This window comes from Salvia hispanica, chromosome 5 (assembly GCF_023119035.1).
Source record: "Salvia hispanica cultivar TCC Black 2014 chromosome 5, UniMelb_Shisp_WGS_1.0, whole genome shotgun sequence".
Lineage (NCBI taxonomy): Eukaryota > Viridiplantae > Streptophyta > Magnoliopsida > Lamiales > Lamiaceae > Salvia > Salvia hispanica.
In genome coordinates this window covers 37,834,392-37,854,023 of record NC_062969.1, presented here as the reverse complement: position 1 = coordinate 37,854,023, position 19,632 = coordinate 37,834,392, and the positions used below count along the sequence as shown (strand labels likewise).

The 19,632-nt window shown below is 32.8% G+C and overlaps 2 protein-coding genes and 1 long non-coding RNA gene across 3 annotated transcripts; all 3 read left to right on the top strand.

The window, feature by feature from the left end:
• The first annotated feature begins 1,032 nt into the window (after positions 1 to 1,032).
• On the top strand, positions 1,033 to 8,107 carry LOC125188122 (E3 ubiquitin-protein ligase COP1-like). Its single transcript, XM_048084866.1, has 13 exons — positions 1,033 to 1,409; positions 2,519 to 2,596; positions 3,020 to 3,175; positions 3,729 to 4,088; positions 4,448 to 4,605; positions 4,681 to 4,746; positions 5,395 to 5,473; positions 5,698 to 5,853; positions 5,943 to 6,041; positions 6,616 to 6,720; positions 6,820 to 6,999; positions 7,459 to 7,569; positions 7,637 to 8,107. Exons 1-13 carry the CDS (start codon positions 1,116 to 1,118, stop codon positions 7,805 to 7,807), a joined length of 2,013 nt encoding a protein of 670 aa, XP_047940823.1. The 5' UTR covers positions 1,033 to 1,115; the 3' UTR covers positions 7,808 to 8,107.
• Positions 8,108 to 8,712: 605 nt separating this feature from the next.
• Positions 8,713 to 11,488, top strand: LOC125191119 (tyrosine-protein phosphatase DSP1-like). Its single transcript, XM_048088586.1, has 5 exons — positions 8,713 to 9,134; positions 10,075 to 10,168; positions 10,791 to 10,848; positions 10,936 to 10,979; positions 11,063 to 11,488. The coding sequence occupies exons 1-5, from the start codon at positions 8,905 to 8,907 to the stop codon at positions 11,240 to 11,242; spliced, it is 606 nt and encodes a 201-aa protein (XP_047944543.1). The 5' UTR covers positions 8,713 to 8,904; the 3' UTR covers positions 11,243 to 11,488.
• A 5,491-nt stretch (positions 11,489 to 16,979) lies between these two features.
• Positions 16,980 to 18,789, top strand: LOC125191010. Its single transcript, XR_007171010.1, has 3 exons — positions 16,980 to 17,125; positions 18,041 to 18,287; positions 18,592 to 18,789. It is a non-coding gene; the product is annotated as an uncharacterized LOC125191010 (long non-coding RNA).
• Positions 18,790 to 19,632: the final 843 nt, after the last annotated feature.

Genomic DNA, 19,632 nt, shown 5'->3' with positions numbered 1-19,632 from the left:
CAAAGATTTAAAAAAAACTACAAATAAAAACTATAAAAAACAAAGATTTAAAAAAATAAAGATTTAAAAAAACAAAGATTTAAAAAAAACTACAAATAAAAAAAACTACAAAAACTACAAATAAAAACAAAGATTTAAAAAAAAAATTAATTAAAAAAAAAATTTATCGCCGATTTATCGCCGAATCGCGCCCACAGTGGTCGGCGATGATTCTGACGTACATCGGCGATAATAATGTCATCTTTGACTGTTAACCAACTCTAATGTCTAATGATCACACCTATGCACCTAAATAACCGAATTCCCTAATTGGGATTGAATTTGCGGAAATATCTTCTTATAGTATGTATGAGCTATCCAAAGTATTACTACTATTACTAACGCTACAATAAATTAAAATTTGAAATAATACTTACCGCAGTTTTTGTACTAAGCTAAATTAATCTCTAATCGTAAATGCACGTTTTTCATTTGTCAAAGCTCTTTTTAAAGAATTTGTCGGCACGCGGCAATAGTAGTAAAATTGGGTTTTGAGTCTAGAGAGAGTGCATTGAGTATTTCGAGTATATAACAAAATTAATAATCGATAATAATTAATCTCATACTAACATTTAAGCATATTTCTTAAATGATTTAACATATATAAGATTTAACATATACAAATATAATATATTCTGATGGATCTTGAATTATTAAATTTTTTTAAAAAAAATATAAGCTCATACACATATTAAAATTGAAGAATTAATTTTAATTAATTTTTATTATTTATTTAATAAAAGAACGAATGAGTTGCCAAATGAATCGAAAGAACAGGATTGTAGTAGCTTATTCGGACGGTTGGAGTGTAGCTTAATCGGAATAAAAAAATGAAGGTTTAACCTTCTAAATATAGTAAAATAGTGGGATCGGTGGCGAAAATTAGAAGTGAGAATGTGTATTGACCTGCAGAGTGGGTGGGAATCGCAAGTAACGTGGTCAGTTGTAGCCCATTCAAATATCTCTTCTCTTCTCCTTTAAGAAATGAAATACACACGAACTAACCGTTTCCGCCTCTCCTTCCTTCACCTATACAAACTCATACTCATACCTCATGTAGCCCCATTCTGCTCAAAATGGGAGCCCAGACCACTTCAATTGGCGGCCCTCTCGTGCCCACCGTCAAATCAGAGCCGGCGGATTCTTCCGCCGCTGCTCCGCCGCCGCACTCGGAGATGGACCACGACTCTGATAAGGACATCCTCTGCCCTATTTGCATGCAGATCATCAAGGACGCCTTTCTCACTGCCTGTGGCCATAGCTTTTGCTATATGTGTATCGTCACTCATCTTCAGAACAAGAGTGATTGCCCCTGCTGCTCTCATTTCCTCACTGCTAATCACCTCTACCCTAATTTCCTCCTCAACAAGGTTTGTTTTGTTTTATTTTTGCCACTTTCTGCATAATCAACTCATCATCTATCTGTTTCAAGTTGAGTCTTATTGGAGCATTTTGGATAGCTGCAATTTTTTAATTCTCGTCCTGATTTTGATATATGTATGACTTTTCTTCGTCTTAATTACTAATTTGTCAAGCTATTGGGAATTTTGATTGTATTGCTCTGCCAATGTAATTTCTGTTAGTAATATTAATGTGTAGTTTCCCCTCACTGCTAAGCCCCCTTGGTTTGGAGCCCAAAGGCAGAAGTGGCTTGCTAAATATATTTTCACTTCTCTGCAGTATTATAGTCTAATTTATGTTACAACTTGTGAATTATCCTCATTTCGATTACACAAAGTCATGCTGTCATCCTATGTGTTTGCTTGCATGTGCCTATGTATGTGTTTGTTTGTCTTCATATGGATTATGTATATGGTATACCATCTATTTTTATCAAATACATACACTATATGCGAGACCTTGGCCTACTTGCTAGCAATCCGATAAGCTGATTTTGAAAATATTGTGTTAACTGGAGATCGTGATTCAAACTTGGACAGTTTACATTGGATTTTTCTATTCTTTCTCATTATGGTTGACAAGTGATTCTGGACGCCATCAGTTGGTAGTTGAAGGCTGAAGCACAAGCACAATCATTTAAAACATGAAGATTTCTTGAAGGAAAGTGCCAAGTCAGCAGACTGCTCACCTTTCTGTTTTTTAGAAACAAACTTTATAATATGATGCAAATTTATGCCACCTTCCCTGTCAGGAATAAAAAGAAGTTTGGCCAATACTAATGTCGATATATTAAAGACACATCAATGAAAAGAAAGAATTGAATCTCAAAATGATAAAGCATGTCTCCAGACACCTGCTTTCAAAATGGTGACTCAAAGAAAAAATTTAAACTAACAAGTGATATAAATTTTTTTAGTTTTAAGTTTTGAAACTGTATGTTCCTATCACTTACTGCTGAGTTTTCTTACTCCAGAAGCTGCATGTGTTTGCTCTGTGAGATTAGTTACTCTTCCGGTGATGTTAGATGGGAGATGTCTCCATGAATTTAGCTAATGATGTGGTGCATGTATTCTTGCAGTTATTGATGAAGACTTCTGCTCGTCAAACAGCTAAAACTGCCACTCCTTTGGAACAACTTCGCCAGGCACTCGAACGGGTCAGTTATTTGCTGAAAGATTTATATCTTATAGCAATGTGTTTTTACAGCATGGTAGTGTGTCTGTCTACTCTAAGCACACGAAATCTACTATTGGAGCCAATAATTACCATTCGGTAGTCATCTACATGCCTGTTATGGTACATGCTGTCCATAATTCCTTAAATCCACCTATGCCATTTGTTTGTAGTACAAACCTTCTAGTAAACAAAACTCTAATTTTTTAAAACAGTTCAAAAATCAGTGCTTGATTATATTTTTCAAGATACCCTTTGTTACCCATCATGATTGTCCATCTATAAAATGAGGATACCTTTTATTTTAGACTTCCATTGTTCATCCATTTCTGGCATGTGTACTACAGTAATATGATATATAGACAGGGATGTGAAGATTCAGTGACCTAATATGATATATAGACAGGGATGTGAAGCTTCAGTGAAGGATCTCGAGAGCCTCATGTCTCTTCTTTCAGAGAAAAAAAGTAAAATGGAGCAAGAAGAAGCCGAAACAAATCTACAGATCCTGCTTGATTTTATGCTTTGTCTGAGAAAGAAGAAACTTGATGAGCTCAATGAGGTGAACGGAGTGGACTCTTTTGTTTCATCATTAGTTCGTATTTTTTAGTTATAGAAGCTTATTCTGCAATGTAGATCATTTGAATATCTTTATCTTCTATAATTAGCGCCATTAGGCTACTAAACTTTCAACATAAGATAAGGTGGTTTGTGTAAAATCAGTCAAAAGAATCCGGAATTCCACATTCGTAGAGTTTTGGGTTAGGCTATAGGTGTTCAAATATGCTGATCTAGCATTATCTAGTACCACTATCATCAGTACCAATGCAATAATTTGGATCTTTGGATGTTATCATTAGAAATCGCAAACATAAGACTGCTTCCTGGTTAATGGAATAATTATGTTGATATTATGATGTCTCAAACTTTCATGTTGTGAGGATGATACCCTCCTTCTGAGCATGATTATACCTTATTGATATAAACTTGAAGATTTTTCATGTTAAACTGAGGGTTATCTCTCTTAAGCACAGATAGCTCAAAGAGAAACCCAGAGAAAAAAGAGAGAGAAGAGATATCTGATTTTTAGTTTTTCATTTTATCTTTCTCTGCAGGTACAATCTGATCTAAAGTACATTAAAGAAGATATTCATGCAGTGGAGAGACGTCGAATAGAGTTATACCGTCGAAGGGATAGATGTTCGTCTAAACTAAGAATGCTTGGTGATGATCCTTCTTCCAAATCAGCATGGCCGTCAGTGGTTGAAAAACAAAGTGGTGCTACAGCCTCCAGACCTTCTCTCACACCTGGCCAATCCCGCCTTACTTCAGGTGATCTTCATAGCAAGAAAGCTGATGTGAGATCTTCTGCTAGTCATTTGGTACTAGGGAAGGATAGTTATGGTGGGTCAGACATCCAGAATCCTTCTCAATCAGGACAGGCATTAGCAAGGAAGAGAAGGGTACATGCTCAGGTGGGTGATATGATTATCGTAGCGTGTAGCTTTCCAGTAACACCTTAAACCTGGTCACGTTCTGGAGGAAAATAATCATTTACAGATAGTGATCATAGAATATATTATTATCAGAAGCTAATATTACAAACATCTGTAATATTGTTGAACTGCTTTAAAAGTGGTCTTTTTATTTCTTCATTTTATGCTTGAATATGCAAAGCATGTAGTCAATCATCTGGCCGTCTTCTGTTGTTGCAGTCATTAATGCAGTTATAGGAGTTTCCGCAGCTATTAGTTGTGTCATAACATAGAATGTTAGATACTTTCGGCGTCTTTGTATAATTGTTTCTTATCCTTTTATATTTCTATTGGATCAGTTCAATGACCTACAAGATTGTTACTTGCAAAAGAGGCGGTATTGGGCAAAACAAATGCCAGAGCAGCAAGGGCGTGACTCGCTGAGTTCAAAGAGAGAGGGATACTCTGTAGGTCTTGAGGATTTTCAGTCTGTTCTATCAACTTTCACAAGATACAGGTATGAGATTCTTGTAGATAGCTTTAGGTCTTTTTGAAATCCATATGCAGTGTCTAATAGAGTTTAGTTCTTCAGTCGGTTGCGGGTTGTTGCCGAACTCAGACATGGAGATCTTTTTCACTCGGCTAACATTGTATCAAGGTCAGTGAGTTTGCTGCATATGGTGTGGAATTCGATTCTATCATTCTCACCCAGTCATTCATCTAGAAGCAAGCATTGTAATATAATAAAAAATTAAAGATGTTACTTCACAGTGCAGTTCTACTAAGTTCATTAGCTAATTTGGACTCGTTACATTTGCAAGTTTTATTATAAATTTATAACGAAATGGAGATAGAACAGATTCAGTTTTGACGAGTCCATTTCATGTGGTGGATAGGTAGTTGCACTTGCTACAATTTCGTTAATGGATTTTAGTGTTGAATATATAGCTTTCTTTTTCTCAATCATAATTCTGGACAAAACTATCCGTGATCTTTTTTCTCTTCTGTTGGTCTTGGGGATATTAAAGATGCTTAATTTTGGTGATTGCATTAATGCAAGAACTCTGGTTGCTTGTAAGCCACTTAAATCTGCATTTAGCATTTTAATATTTATATGAATATTGATTATTGAGTTGTAAGTTAGGGTGTTAATTCTTGCGCAAACAGTGAAATACAATTATGTTCGAGGCAAAAGGCTCTGGCATGCGATAAAAGTTGTGGTCCCTCACATTCATGCACTAGACCTTTGTGATTTTAATCTTCTGCATACTATCTAGAGTTTTAAATTACTATTCATTCCATGCAGCATAGAATTTGATCGAGATGATGAATTATTTGCTACAGCTGGAGTATCACGACAGATCAAGATTTTTGAGTTTTCATCAGTAAGTTGTTTCAAGTTTTGCATCAGGTTATGCATTTAGTATATATCTGGACATGATTAGATGCAGTGCCATGTAATCATGTGCCTGATGTTCCTATGCAGGACTTCAACTGTTCTTTATGTTTTGCAGTCTTTTATTTTATTTTACTTTATGTCATTTTTCAAATTGATTTATTATACACTCTGGTCTCACCCCTCAAATGGTGGATGAATATTATTCTCCAGGTGGTTAATGAACCAGCGGACTCTCAATGTCCTGTAGCAGAAATGTCTACTAGAGCAAAGCTAAGCTGTTTAAGCTGGAACAAGTATGCAAAAAATCATATTGCCAGCAGTGACTATGAAGGCATAGTAACTGTTTGGGATGTGACTACTAGACAGGTATTACTAATGTCAGTAAATCCATTTATTCACCATCTTATTGCTGTAAAAGAATGTCATGCTTAAATCTTGAACTACGTATATTGCAGAGTGTGATGGAGTATGAGGAGCATGAGAAACGTGCCTGGAGTGTTGATTTTTCATGCACAGATCCTTCAATGCTTGTATCTGGTAGTGATGACTGCAAGGTATGTGAAGTGCACAATCATAATTTTTTTGTGACACACTAAAGCTACATTTTAAGCAAACTTACACCCTTCTGTCTAACTTGAGGGGGCAGTTCATTGTAGAGCCCCATATTACCAGAAGTCTTGCTTTCTGTATTTTCATGTGTAGATATCTCTGCTGCCTTTCTGAAGTCGATTTACCAACTTGAATTATAGAATATTAACTACCACTTTTAAGGCGGACACACATGACAAATTAGTCTTTGAATCAACGTTGTCTTTTTCTGCTTCCCTTAAAAATCCTGGTGAACTGCTAGCCAGGTGGAGTGCAAAGCAAAACATCTACAACATTATAGCTATATTCAGCTAATTTTAAGATCGATCCTGTACCAATCACAATCTCTCTATGAAGTATATAATTATCCTAAATAGGATTTTGGGTCCATGCAACATTAAACGTGTATTGTGTTCGACATCAGGTGACCGATAATTTGCCTAGCTGTTATTAGGCTGTGAGCGGTTATTAAATTACTTAATTATATTTATATCTGAACATATACTCTTTATGCATAGACTGACTCAATGGACTCCACAGGTCAAAGTATGGTGTACAAACCAGGAGGCGAGTGTCCTAAACATTGACATGAAGGCAAATATATGTTCAGTCAAATATAACCCTGGATCCAGCATCCATGTCGCTGTATGTACTGATTCTTTGTGGGAGTTCATACTTTTCTGTTCTGCCTCTACAGCTGTATTAAAACTGGTTCCTGAATTGTATGCTGCTGTTCCCTTGCAGGTTGGCTCCGCAGATCATCACATTCATTACTATGACTTAAGAAAAGTTAGCCAGCCGCTGTATATATTCAGCGGACACAGGAAGGCTGTGTCATATGTGAAATTTCTGTCCAATGATGAGCTTGCTTCTGCTTCAACAGACAGTACATTGCGCCTATGGGATGTTAAGGAAAATGTTCCTGTAAGTTATTGTGTCATCCTGTTAGATCTTTTTTCATTTGCAATACATGACTTAGTAGCTTTTCATCAGCATTTACAGACTACTAGAGAATTTAACTTGGAAACAAAAAATGAGTGATAAAAAATTCCATTTTTCCTTTTTCCTTTTTGTAACATGGTAAATTGCCTGAAATGGTGACTAAGCCAATGTTGCAAATGAATTAGATGGTATGAGTTTCTACATGTTTTATCTAAGGGGTCAACCAAAAATGCTAACTGACCTTTGATATTCTTATGATTCGTTACATAAGTGATCTGATGATATGGTTGGTGACAGTTTCATAACCTTTATATGCACACACATCCAAACTTGCTTGTCTGTCTCTCTTAATGTTTTCTGTTTAATTCTTGAGTAACCATTATTTTGGTTTGTCAAGTAATGGTGTTGATAATATCATTCTTGCTGTGATATTTTCTGCAGCTGCGCACTTTTAGAGGCCATGCAAATGAGAAGAACTTTGTGGGGCTAACAGCGAACAGCGAATACATAGCATGTGGTAGTGAAACAAATGAAGTATTCGTCTATCACAAGGTATCCATATGGTTCTTTAAATATTATCGGTTAGTATATGTTCAACTAAAAGGTGAGTTTTTTGTAGGCAATATCTAAGCCGGCAGCATGGCATAAGTTCAATAATTCTGAAACAGAAGAAGGCGAAGAAGATGCGGGGTCCTACTTCATAAGTGCTGTGTGCTGGAAAAGTGATAGCCCAACTATGGTTACAGCAAACAGCCAAGGGACTATAAAAGTCCTCGTTCTCGCTCCCTGAAACTGCATGCATATGAAAGAAGAAGTAAGTGTAGGGCGAAGTTCTTTACTAACTCTTTCTGTTGTTGGTGTTTGTGGTATCATGGGCAAGTTAATTATTTGCTTGTAAATGAAAATCATATTCTTTTTGGGAGATGTGTTTTCATAAGCAGGAAAGTAGTAGTTTGGTTTGTTTTTCTATGTTATTCGATTTTGTTTTTAGATTAGCCTCTGTTTATATAAAATGTTTAGAGATAAGCTTCCTCGCTGTGGAATTACAGTTCAGCTCTAAAGATATGAAGCTCTTCGTGTTTACATTTCATGTTTTACTAGTTACTACTGTTGCATTGCTTTCAACATTTAAATACTCCTATATTGTCACAATATATTTACAGTGTGTTAAAAGTTTGGTATTGATATGATCCTTTCATATCCCCTTTAGTGGATGTAAATTGTAAACTCTGATAAGTTTATTTTTATAATGACAAAGTCATATTTTTTGTCAGTATTTCAAAATTTCAAATCCATAATTGGTCCAATCAAGCTTGTAAGCAACCACTAGTTTGTTTGTGCCTGTAATTTATCATATCCTAGTGTTTTAGAGCAAATCCAGTTGGTTTATACAATTTCGAAATACAGTTAGCTGACAATTAAACATAGATACCAACGGATATTGGTTTATACAATTTGAGTATTAATTTAGATTTATACTCTAAAATATGATTTCGAAATTAGTTGGATTGACTTGTTAAGAGAATGCCGTTTGGATGAGTCCAATATCTACAAATTAAATTACAATAATTCAAATTCAATCTGTACATATCTACAAATAAAAAATTAAAATAAGCAATGCAAATCCAAATAAAAATAGAGGAAATTAATATTGATGGATTAAACATAGTCGTTAACGGATAAAATTAGTTATACAAAAAATTCCGCAGCAGCGATTGAACATTCAGTCATCTACTTTTTGACGATTGGATCTCTCTGATAGATTCCCTAAAATTTCCCCAAATCCTATTCCTGCTCAAAATACAATCTCGAATTGTTTCACAGATTCATACTCTCACTTCGCCGGATTCTCCACGATCCGATCATGCGCTTTTGCGCGTGAATGGTATGAGCATCCACAATTGCCGCGCTCCAATGTGCCTCAAAACCGTCCAACCGTCTCCTGCCGCCGCCGATATGTCGCCGGAAAAATTCGTTGCTTCCGATGTTAAGGTGGAGGACCATCTGTTCGTGCCGCCGCTCAACTTTTCTATGGTGGATTACGGAATATACCGCTCCGGATTTCCCAACTCTGCTAATTTTCCTTTCTTGAAAACCCTAGGCCTCCAATCGATCATGTTAGCTCAATTTTAATCTCTCTTTCTTTTCCAGGATGCTCCCCTACCGACCGTAGCCACGAATTAACGCGCCGACCAATTGAGTATCGGCGATGACCCGTGATTGGTAAATCAATTTGTCTAACCATTATATTTAACTTCAATTTCAATTATGCTAAGCTTCCCAATATAATTTTTTCCCTAATTAAATGTGAAATTTCTTATGCTTTATTAGGTTGTAGTTAACCACTCTCATATTAGTCACTAACGAATAAAGTATTTAACACTTTTTTGCTTCCATGATTTATTGTTCTTATGTTATACTATGATTCACTTATTGAAAATTTACAGTAATGGAGTATATCTTTGTTTATAACTAGATTGTAGGAGTATATAAAATGCAAGAATGTTGTACTCCATCTTTTGTTTATAACTGGTATTCAAATGCAAGATGTTCATCTGAATTATAACCGTTGTGTTTTTTTGTTAACATAAATAATAAAGAATAATAAATCATGGAAACAAAATTTTCTTAAATGTTTACTATACTGTATAGTTTTATAAGAGCAGTTGGTTGTTTAAGTTTAACTAATCAAATTTATAACCTAATATACAGATACAAATATTGTTCTTAAGTAACGTTCATTCATGATTCATGCGATAATATAAATAACAAATTTTAGATATAAAATTTTTTCACTGTTGCCTAATTAGGCATATCTAATTATATTTAATTAGTTTACCAAAGGAAAAAATCATATATTTGGAAGTTTAACATACTTGAAAATCTAGTCAAATATAGTTGCTTGATAAATTGATACTACTATGAACGAGGCTTTGCTACCTCAGTGGCCCTGGCGGGCGTGTTAATTCGTGTCTATGGTGGGTAAGTGAGGGTTCTTCTTTCGATAATATGTTTATTATTTGAAGATATTGAAGTAAAACTTTTGTGATATTGAAGATACTTGTGTCCAGAGCCTTATCCTGAAGATAATATGGAGTTTCTCAATGCAAATGGAATTCGTCTTTTTCAGTTCGGCCTTGAAGGTTCTAAGGTAGTTTTTTTTGTTCTATTATGCATAAGTTATGTTAGTGGGGCATTGTTGGGGCGAATAGTTTGGTTTGAGCCTTTGAGGTGAGAAATACTAAAGCAGGGATTGTTTTCGAATACGATAATTGTCAATCAGATGCTGCCTTAGATAGTCTTGGAAATTAAATCTACGTTCTTAATGGTGCAGTTACATTGTAGAGTATTTACTGTGTTTTGGTGATCTTTGAGGTTTGAGTCAACATAAGAACAATTAAGTGTTATGATAAATATTACTTTGATCTTTGTGCAATAAGTCTTCTGCATTGCTGTTTATTCTTAAAATTTGGAGAAATTTCTGTTGGATGTAATAGGGTTATTAAGTATGGGTTTTGATCTCCTAGGTTGGTGTATTTTGGCTTTGTCACCATTCATATTTGGTTGTGTTCTCCTTTGCAAAATCTAGCCTTTTAGGATTCTCTAGAGTTGGTACCCAATGTAAAGCTTTGTTGGTTGTTTAAAACTCTTTGAAAAGGATCAAGTGGTTGAATACTGAAGGAAGAATGTTTTTAATGCAAAATGTTGTGAGTAAGGAGTAAGCATTCCCTTGGAATTGTTATTTGTTCTTACATACAACTAATATTTGGCAGGAGTTATCTATAAACATCCCTGAGGATGTAATTGTTTGTGCATTGAGAGTGCTATTAGGTATATCTTTATACCTCTGAACCTTCATCAGATGTATATTTCTCATGCTTTGGGGAAACCCTTTAATCAATGAAACATCCTATGCAGATGAAAGAAACCATCCGCTCCTAATTCACTGCAAACGAGGAAAGGTACTTGTATATCCATTCTGTTTCCAACTATTCATGATGTCTCGGTTTTCTGATGTATATGTATCCACCATTGTCAAATGCAGCACCGGACTGGTTGTCTTGTGGGATGTCTTAGGAAGTGGCAAAATTGGTGCCTGGCTTCAATTTTCGATGAGTATCAGAGGTTTGCTGCAGATAAGGCTAGAGTTACCGATCAGAGATTCATTGAATTGTTCGACATTTCAAGAATAAACAAGTTGGCATCCCTGCCTCACTATATCTAACGATACTCAAGGATGTGTGATTCTTACTGATGTGGAGATCAATGGAATGCGAGTCATCTGGGATGCTACTTTTCATTTTTTTTTCTTTTCCATTTTTTTGAGAGTGGTATTATTCGTTAATAGAGGCTATATAGCTCATTACGTTCGATATTGTTGCCCACATTTTTTCAGGTGTGCTGCAATGAGGAAGAACACTCTATTACTGTGGATTGAAAATATTAAATCAATTCTTTTTGTGAAACTTTACATGGTGAGGCTAAGTTCAATGAATGTTGACAAATACAGTGAATCTGTTACATGTTCATCGTGAACTAACTTCCAGATCATGACATATCACTCACGCCACCAATATAATTACTATTCACAAGAATCATGCCTCACAAATTTCTTGTTGTCGTAAAGAAAAATCTAATTCAATTAATGTTCACCGATTTAATGTTGTACATCAAAAATCTAACTTGGAACAGTTTTATGTGAAAAAAAACAGCATATAAAAATCGTTGACGTACTATTAATTAATTATTTGCTTCAACTACCTTCAAGCGTGAACGTTCGACTGCCCTAAAGATTTCTTCTCTCTTATCTCGTGACCAACCATCTCTTATAATGGATTTTGACCGATTTGTATAGATAGTGAAAAATAAGACATCGAGAATACAAATACAATTGTCTATTTTTATCGTACAAAAATCACAAAAATGATCTAGAATATAATTTAGGGGCTGGATCCCATAGGAGAATCACAGCACCATATGCTGTGGAGTTAAACGACGCCGTATTAATCAAATTTAAACTTATTTCATCTTTATAGTTAACCTGGGGAGTGATTAATTGCTAACTCATCATTTAATTGCTAACTACAATTAATTTAAGGCCTTAGGATTTTAGAAAACGTGTGGTCTACAATTTGCCACGTGTAAGGTTTTTATTAATAAAATTAAAAAAGACAAAAAAACTCCAAATTAGGATTTTGGATGAAAATGTCAATACAATGTTTCGAAAATATCAATACAATGCTTTAAGAATGTTAACTCATTGCTTATATTGACATTCTACATGTATTATATTGACATATTTTATATAGTATGTTGACATTTCTGCATGTACGAAAATATTAAAAAATTTTGATTTTTTTTTCAAATTTTGACCCCGGAACATATGCATGTAGGATATCGTTGATCCTTATGAAATTATCTTTAATTTGATATATGTTATATGAATTTAAAGTTTTAGGATTTCTTTTAAAAGTTAGTTATAACTAAACATGTAGTTAATTGACATTAATACCCCTGTTGATATATTTTGGAATTAATCCTATAGCCTTATTGACGTTTTTCGTTGATCCTAGGTTTGATAATCTAAGCTCTTAATTTGAATATCTAATGACTATTATTTAATTATAGTTAGTAATTAAGTTATGAGTTCAATATAACACTCCCCTCTAGTTAAAAAAAACCGTGGCATAGTAGTCTATTTCTTCTCTATTGCGATTTTTTAGTGGAATCTCTTATATAATACTGATTCGAGCTTATTTTTTCTAGATTCAGTTAGATTCAGTTATTTGTTGCTGTCTTTAAAATAAATTTGCACTATAAAATAAATATATTTTGCTCTCTCCTCTCTTTACACAAATTCAATTCAATTTTAAATTTTGTAAATGATGTTTCTCGTTCACATTATATAGTAATATTAAAAAAATCTTATATATCTAATAATTTATTAACATATAAATTGTCGAAATTCTAGGATAATTTTCATTGTGATTCATAATATGGAGCATAAACATCATTTAATATTGTGGTGTTTAGTTTCGTAAATAAAATAATAGCAAGATATAATCTAAGATTAAGTTGTGAAATTATTTATTAGGATGAGTTGACTATAACTAATTATCATATAACTATCTATCTAGGATTAAGTTTGATAATATTTTTTTTTTCTACCAATTTTACATTCTCGTGTCGTTTCTAAATTCTCTATATTTCGAAGGTCTGAGAATGTATAAACTATAGATTTATTGTTGAATTTATATATTTTACATGCTACTAAATTACTAAATGGAGTATATAAAATAGAGTGATCATTATTTATAAATTTCATAATATTACTCCATTCATCCCTTAAAATTAGTATAAAACATTTTTTTTAATCTAGCCTTTAAAATCTATCTTGTTACATATGCTAGTAAATTTATCTTTTTTAGTTTTTTTACATAAAATAGACTGTACAAATAAATTTATATTGTACCAACAAATTGATCAAATGACAGGTATGACAAAGAAAAACACATTAACAAAGAAAAAAAAATGATTCAGAATGATTCATTATATTAAAGATTGAGAGGTGAAATAAACATAAGAAAAAAAATTTAATCTGTTTGGCGAATTTGAATTTATTATGGAAGAGGTAAACAAAGAACATGAAAGTGCATCAAAAGATATTAAAATTTGATCAATGGTAAACTTTAAGCAAAGAAAGAAAAAATATAAAGAAGTTTAATTTTGATTAAAGCGGCGTCGTTTAGCTCCACAGCATGTGGTGCTGTGATTCTCCCACAGTAGGGGATCCAGCCCCTATAATTTATCATCATTAGATACGAATCAAGGATAAATACACCATACGCATAAAGTATTTCATCGATGTTTAAAACTATTACAAAAAGTTTTAATTCTATATATCTCATAAAAAAATATAATTAGTGTTCTAAATAGATACATTAGTCTAAATTACTCTAATACAATTTCTTTTCTTATTTCATTGCCTGACATTACAGGTACTCATACCCAACCCGAAACTAGTGCTTCTATATGTGATAATATGAGATCCAAGTTTGAGTAAGCTGAGTTTGACCCTTCAATCGAAAGTGCTTCAAACCAAAAGTTGGATTCGTAAAACCACTAATATTGTTGAAGCTTGGCTCTTCACATGTCTTTTTCGAACTCTTTATGATTATTAAGACTAGTGTAACACCCGTGCTATGCACGGATCTTTAAATTATTATTATAATCATACAAATTTAAAAAATTAAGCAAACACATTTTCCTAATATTCCTTTTATTGTATGTATTAATTCAAAAATAAAATTTAAAAAATTAAATATATTAGTAAATTATACATAATGATTAATTTAAAAGTAAAGAAATTTTTTTGGTTAAAATCAATTCTAACAAAAAAGATTTCTTTCAACTAATTTATGAACAAATAAATATAAAAATAATTATATTGTGTCGTTAAACAGCAAAACATGCTATGCACAATAACTTGTTTGTGTAAATGATAGTATAATATTAAATTATTATGCATCAAAAGTAGAAAATTTAAAATTTATTTACTAGAATATTTATTTGTGTATTATAATAATATTTCTCTATATATTACAAAATAAACTAAATATCGTAAAAATTCCAAAAAACATGAAATCTGTTGAAATTTGTAGTAATGAAACAAAATATAGGAATAGTCAAACACTTATTGACACATACTGAAATGTTTGTTGATATATTATAATAATGTTTCTATATACATTACAAAATAAATTAAACATCTCATAAAAGTTCCAAAAATATCATAAAATCAGTAGAAATTGTAGTAATATTGCATAAAATAAGAAGAATCAAACACTCAAGAATTGGCAGATAAATATTAGTATATGTAAAAATTGTATATAATCATAAATAATAAATACAATATAAATATTTGTAGATAAATATTATTTCATTTAAATTCAAAATATTCTATTAAATGTAGTTTATAGTAAATCTATTATAATTAAATATATATAAGCACAGTGTGTTTATAAATAGAACAAATTTTCTAAAATTATTAACCTTTATCACCATAATTATCATGTCACTATTATTTATTCAAATACAATTTTTATAATAAGATTTCTTATTTTATTTTTTGTTACACTTAATAACATAAATATTGTCAAAAAAATATTCTTTTCTTCAATTATGCAATATATGTTATATAGGTAAAAAAAATTTATAAGTCATCAAATCAAGAAAAGCAACATAATATTATTTATGATTACTGATTAATATTGTTAGGGGCCCCACCCTAACTCCGCCACTACATGTAATGTCAACTATATATACAATTCATGTCAATTACTCACATATAATGTCAACTATGTGTACAATCCATGTCAATTACATATATAATCCATGTCAACTACATAAATATAATGTCAACTGCATATATCTACATATATCTACATATATTATATGTAAAACGTTGTTGTTGACATAAATAATATAGGTCGTTGAAATGAAAATATTTGTTGTTGACGTTAATTATTTTTAAAATGTTGTTGTTGACATAAGTAACGTATGTTGTTGACATCGTAGTTGACATAATGTCTCTATAGTTGACATAAGTAACTCTATACCGGTATACCGAAGATTCGGTATACCATGGTATACCGCGGTATTGAAAATATAATACCGTTACTGTACCGAATCTTTCAGTACGATATCTTACCGTACCAAAAAACTACGATATATCGAAAAATCAGTATTTTCGGTATTTTTTTGGTTCGGTAAGTCCGGTATTCCGGTATAATTCCCCACCCCTAGGATTACCCAACAAATCTGTAATGAAACTCTCGAATAATAATGAAGAAGGATTACAGAACAGGAATGAAAATGTGCCTTCTTGTGTCATTAGTCCATATTAGTCTTTATTTTTTTTTATTTTATTTTATTTAAGGTTGAACTGTTATATCTAAATAGTCACAACTACAAGAATATGTATAATCTCCAACCAAGTCTCAGTAGTCAAATGAAACATAGAAAATGCAAACCAGAGTTAAAACCTTAATTCAGGACATCAGTATGTAGTTGAAACATAGAAAATGCCTTCACTCTACATTGCAAAACGTGGAAAACCTTCATTCTCAGCTACCGCGAACCTCTTCAGAACAAACTTTAATTCGTGTTCAATCAAGCTTGATATATTGTGCAGTACTTCTATAGACTCAAAAATCTTCTTCGCTAGCACATCAATAACATGTTTGCCGATGAAGACAGACACACCGCCAATGATATCCGAGCTAGTTGGCTGTCGATGGTCGGATGCTTGAATGCTATAAAGTTTGCGCACACCACTGCTAATCCAAAGCAGGTCAAGGTCAGATACAAGACCCACCTTTCTACATAGCAGTTCACTTTCTTGTTTTGACATCCTTAACCAAACCTCTTGAAGTTGTCTGCATGGATCGCATATTCATTAAAACTGAAACAAGATCGCCACCAGATTTTATATGTTTACAGGTCAAGCGCAGTGCCAATTTCACTTCCCGGCGTAAGAGAAAGCATCTCTCTCATAAATCGGTGTGCACCACTAGAAAATTGACTTTTCACTACACTTATTTCGCTACACTTTATAAAAAGTGCCACTATAAATACTTCATCACTACATTAGTCTCTTACCACGTTTATGCCGAACACTAATATTACACCGAGAAGTAAACGCCATAATAATAGTCATTTACTGGCACTTCTAATAATCAACATCTTTTGACTCAGTGGAATATTGGAATGGTAAATGAAGAAAGAAACATTTAGTAAATATTTTGGTGGTAACTTATACTCCACTACTGAACTTGTTAAGATTTACTAGTATATTCTAAAATTTTAAAACTCAATTACTACTCCAAAATTAAAAATATCTGAAACCTTGATACTTAAATTGGTGGAAACTTTCCTACCAATACTCACGTTACTTACCCCACTCAGTACTTTCTCACCGCCATTAACTCCCATCCAAACCCTAACGCCTTCTCATCTAACAAATCGAAGAAGCCTCGAATTAATCTGCAAGTGCCAGGATTGTATGTTGGTGTATTCCTGCATTTTACCGTTCTTGCACTATCTACCGGTAGTTAAAGCGTTTCTCCTTAATTTTTACATTTTGTGGTGTAATTTGCTAATTTGCAGTTCTCTTTAATTTTGTCGTTCTTGCACTATCTACGGATATTTAAAGTGCTTCTCTTTGATTTCTACATTTCGTGGTGTAGTTGATTAATTTGAACCATTTAATTTGTATGTGAATTTTGTAGCGAGTCAAGCAAGACGAAACAATACGACCCTCGATTTCAATCCTTTGTTATCTCACTGTGTACAATGGTCCTAAAAATTGTACTCCTTACCCTAAATGTTAATGTATTTATTTTGCAATTTTATTTATGGATTACAATTATGTTGCAATTCCAAGTTTAGAATTTGGATAATTTGGTGTAGATTAAGTCTCTATAAACTTTGTTGGACTGAATTTTATAGGTTTTGGAGTTAGGGATGCATTGGGTTGGAGATTGAGAAAACTTAGTAGAGTATTTGGTTGTGTGTTGAGTTTATCAAAGTCAGTTTTAATTTTTCTTCTTTCAAAGTAGTATATATTTTTCTATCTAGTAAATATATTTGCTTCTGTTGGATCTCTAAATTGTACTATGTTTATCAATAGTCGGGTTGTATATGTGTTTTTTGCTCCAATGTAAACACTTATGGCTTCTAAGGACGGAGCAATAGTTGTTTTGTTTTGCAAGACAAACCAAATATGTCACAAAGGTAAAAAACTATTATTTTTTTTTTCTTTTTTTGGTGTTCATTTGATAAGAATTTAAAACATAGTTAAAGGAATACTTAAGCTTTGTTCCTTTTTAACTACATTTCATTTTTTGCCTTTTGTTCTACGTATACATATTTGAGATCATAGGTTTTTCTCTAAGTGTTTTGCTTTTCATATTTGATATTTTGCACTTTATGTCTAAGAGTCATCTTTGTTTGTTTCCACAAGGTCTTAGATGCAACTACCCATGTCCAAGATATGTGGAGTATAGAGTATAGATTGCATATTTGATAAATTGTGATCTGTAAGTTTCATATTTCAAATTGTTTATTGTTTTTAAGTGTGATATAATTCCTATGGTTGAATTTTACAAAATTGAGGTAGAGAGAAGCTATTTCCAGATTCATTCGGAACATCTTGCAATGAGGGAAAGGGTCCTCAGATTACTACATCCAAGTACGATCATGCGAGCATAGTATGTTGTTTATTACTTTCGTGGAGTAAGCTTTGGCAGTGAGACTTGATACATTTTGTTTCTGATTTCACAGTTACTCAATGCATATTAGTACTTTAATATCTTTAAAATTTAGATTGTTCCACATAAGCATTATGTTTGGGACTCCATATAAGGATTTGTATATTTCCTAGGTGTTGACTAAGTTTTTTAAGAAGTGCCACCAAGGAGTCTCATATCAATATATTGCCCTGTTTTCTTTACATGTCTTTGTCTAAATGATTGGTTTTGTTTAAATTTTGATTTAATTGTGTATTGGATGCAGGGTATTGAGTTGCTTGGACATCCTAATGGTCAAATATTGGGGAGAATATGAGAATGGAGGGTTAATAGAATAGGTGAAGCGATCTTGGAATGTAGTTTTGTAGGATAATTTTAACACTTCATATTTGAATATTGTATGACTTCTATTTCATTGAAAGTATTAAGTAAATTGATGATATGATAGTTTTTTTACTTCGTATTTTGAATGTTTATTATAATTATGCCTCTTGAAAGGGAGAAAGTTTAAATAATTGAAGAATGAAAAGTTTATATATATTTGAAGAAGCAAAATATAAATTATATATATCTACAGATAAAAATGTAAATTATAGAAATTTGCACGGAGAAATGTAAATATATATTTGTATAGGAGGTCATTAGTAATTTTAGAATTACAATAATGAGTGTAGTCATAGATTACGCTATAAGGCACTTCTAAGTGCCACACGGTTGATAGAAATTTTTACGTGTAATAATACTAAATCTTTAATTACGTGTGATCTTTAATTACAGTCACCGTTAATGCACTTCCTTAAGGTGCCATTATAAATAAAGTGTAATGACAACATATTTCTAGTGGCAATTTCGAGTGCCATGATAAGCCAGTTTTGTAGTAGTGGTGCTTGCTTTGATAGTGTCCAAGAACATCAGTATCCCGCATCTTCTCAATTAGATAACTGAACCTGTTCAGAATATCAAGCCCTTGCGGCCTCACAGCTTGCATTTCTAAAATAAACTCGTCATCTTTTTTGCGCGGATTCAAATCAGGCCGAAGTCCTTTTCCGAACGACAAAAATTAGTCAAGTTCTTCGTCTTCGGCTAATTGAGGCTGATAAATGACATCATTGTATTCTCTGTCCATGGCTGCAGCAATGACATAAATATTCTTGCTTTTGTAGCGCTCAACAAACAAATCAATGGCGTCTCTGAAAACCCGTGAAGGTGGAGTGGACCTGGAGGGGCCGAAGAGGGTGGAGTGCAAATGTTATCGTCGGAAGCTGCAGATACAACTGTTGTAGCGGCAGATAAAGCGGCGTTGTTG

Coding starts and splice junctions, on each gene's coding strand:
- LOC125188122 (XM_048084866.1), top strand. CDS start 1,116: ATGGGAGCCCAGACCACTTCAATTGGCGGCCCTCTCGTGCCCACCGTC. Junction 3,176..3,728: donor AACTTGATGAGCTCAATGAG/GTGAACGGAGTG, acceptor CTTTCTCTGCAG/GTACAATCTGATCTAAAGTA. Junction 4,606..4,680: donor TCAACTTTCACAAGATACAG/GTATGAGATTCT, acceptor TTAGTTCTTCAG/TCGGTTGCGGGTTGTTGCCG.
- LOC125191119 (XM_048088586.1), top strand. CDS start 8,905: ATGAGCATCCACAATTGCCGCGCTCCAATGTGCCTCAAAACCGTCCAA. Junction 9,135..10,074: donor CTAGGCCTCCAATCGATCAT/GTTAGCTCAATT, acceptor GTGATATTGAAG/ATACTTGTGTCCAGAGCCTT. Junction 10,849..10,935: donor TGCATTGAGAGTGCTATTAG/GTATATCTTTAT, acceptor CATCCTATGCAG/ATGAAAGAAACCATCCGCTC.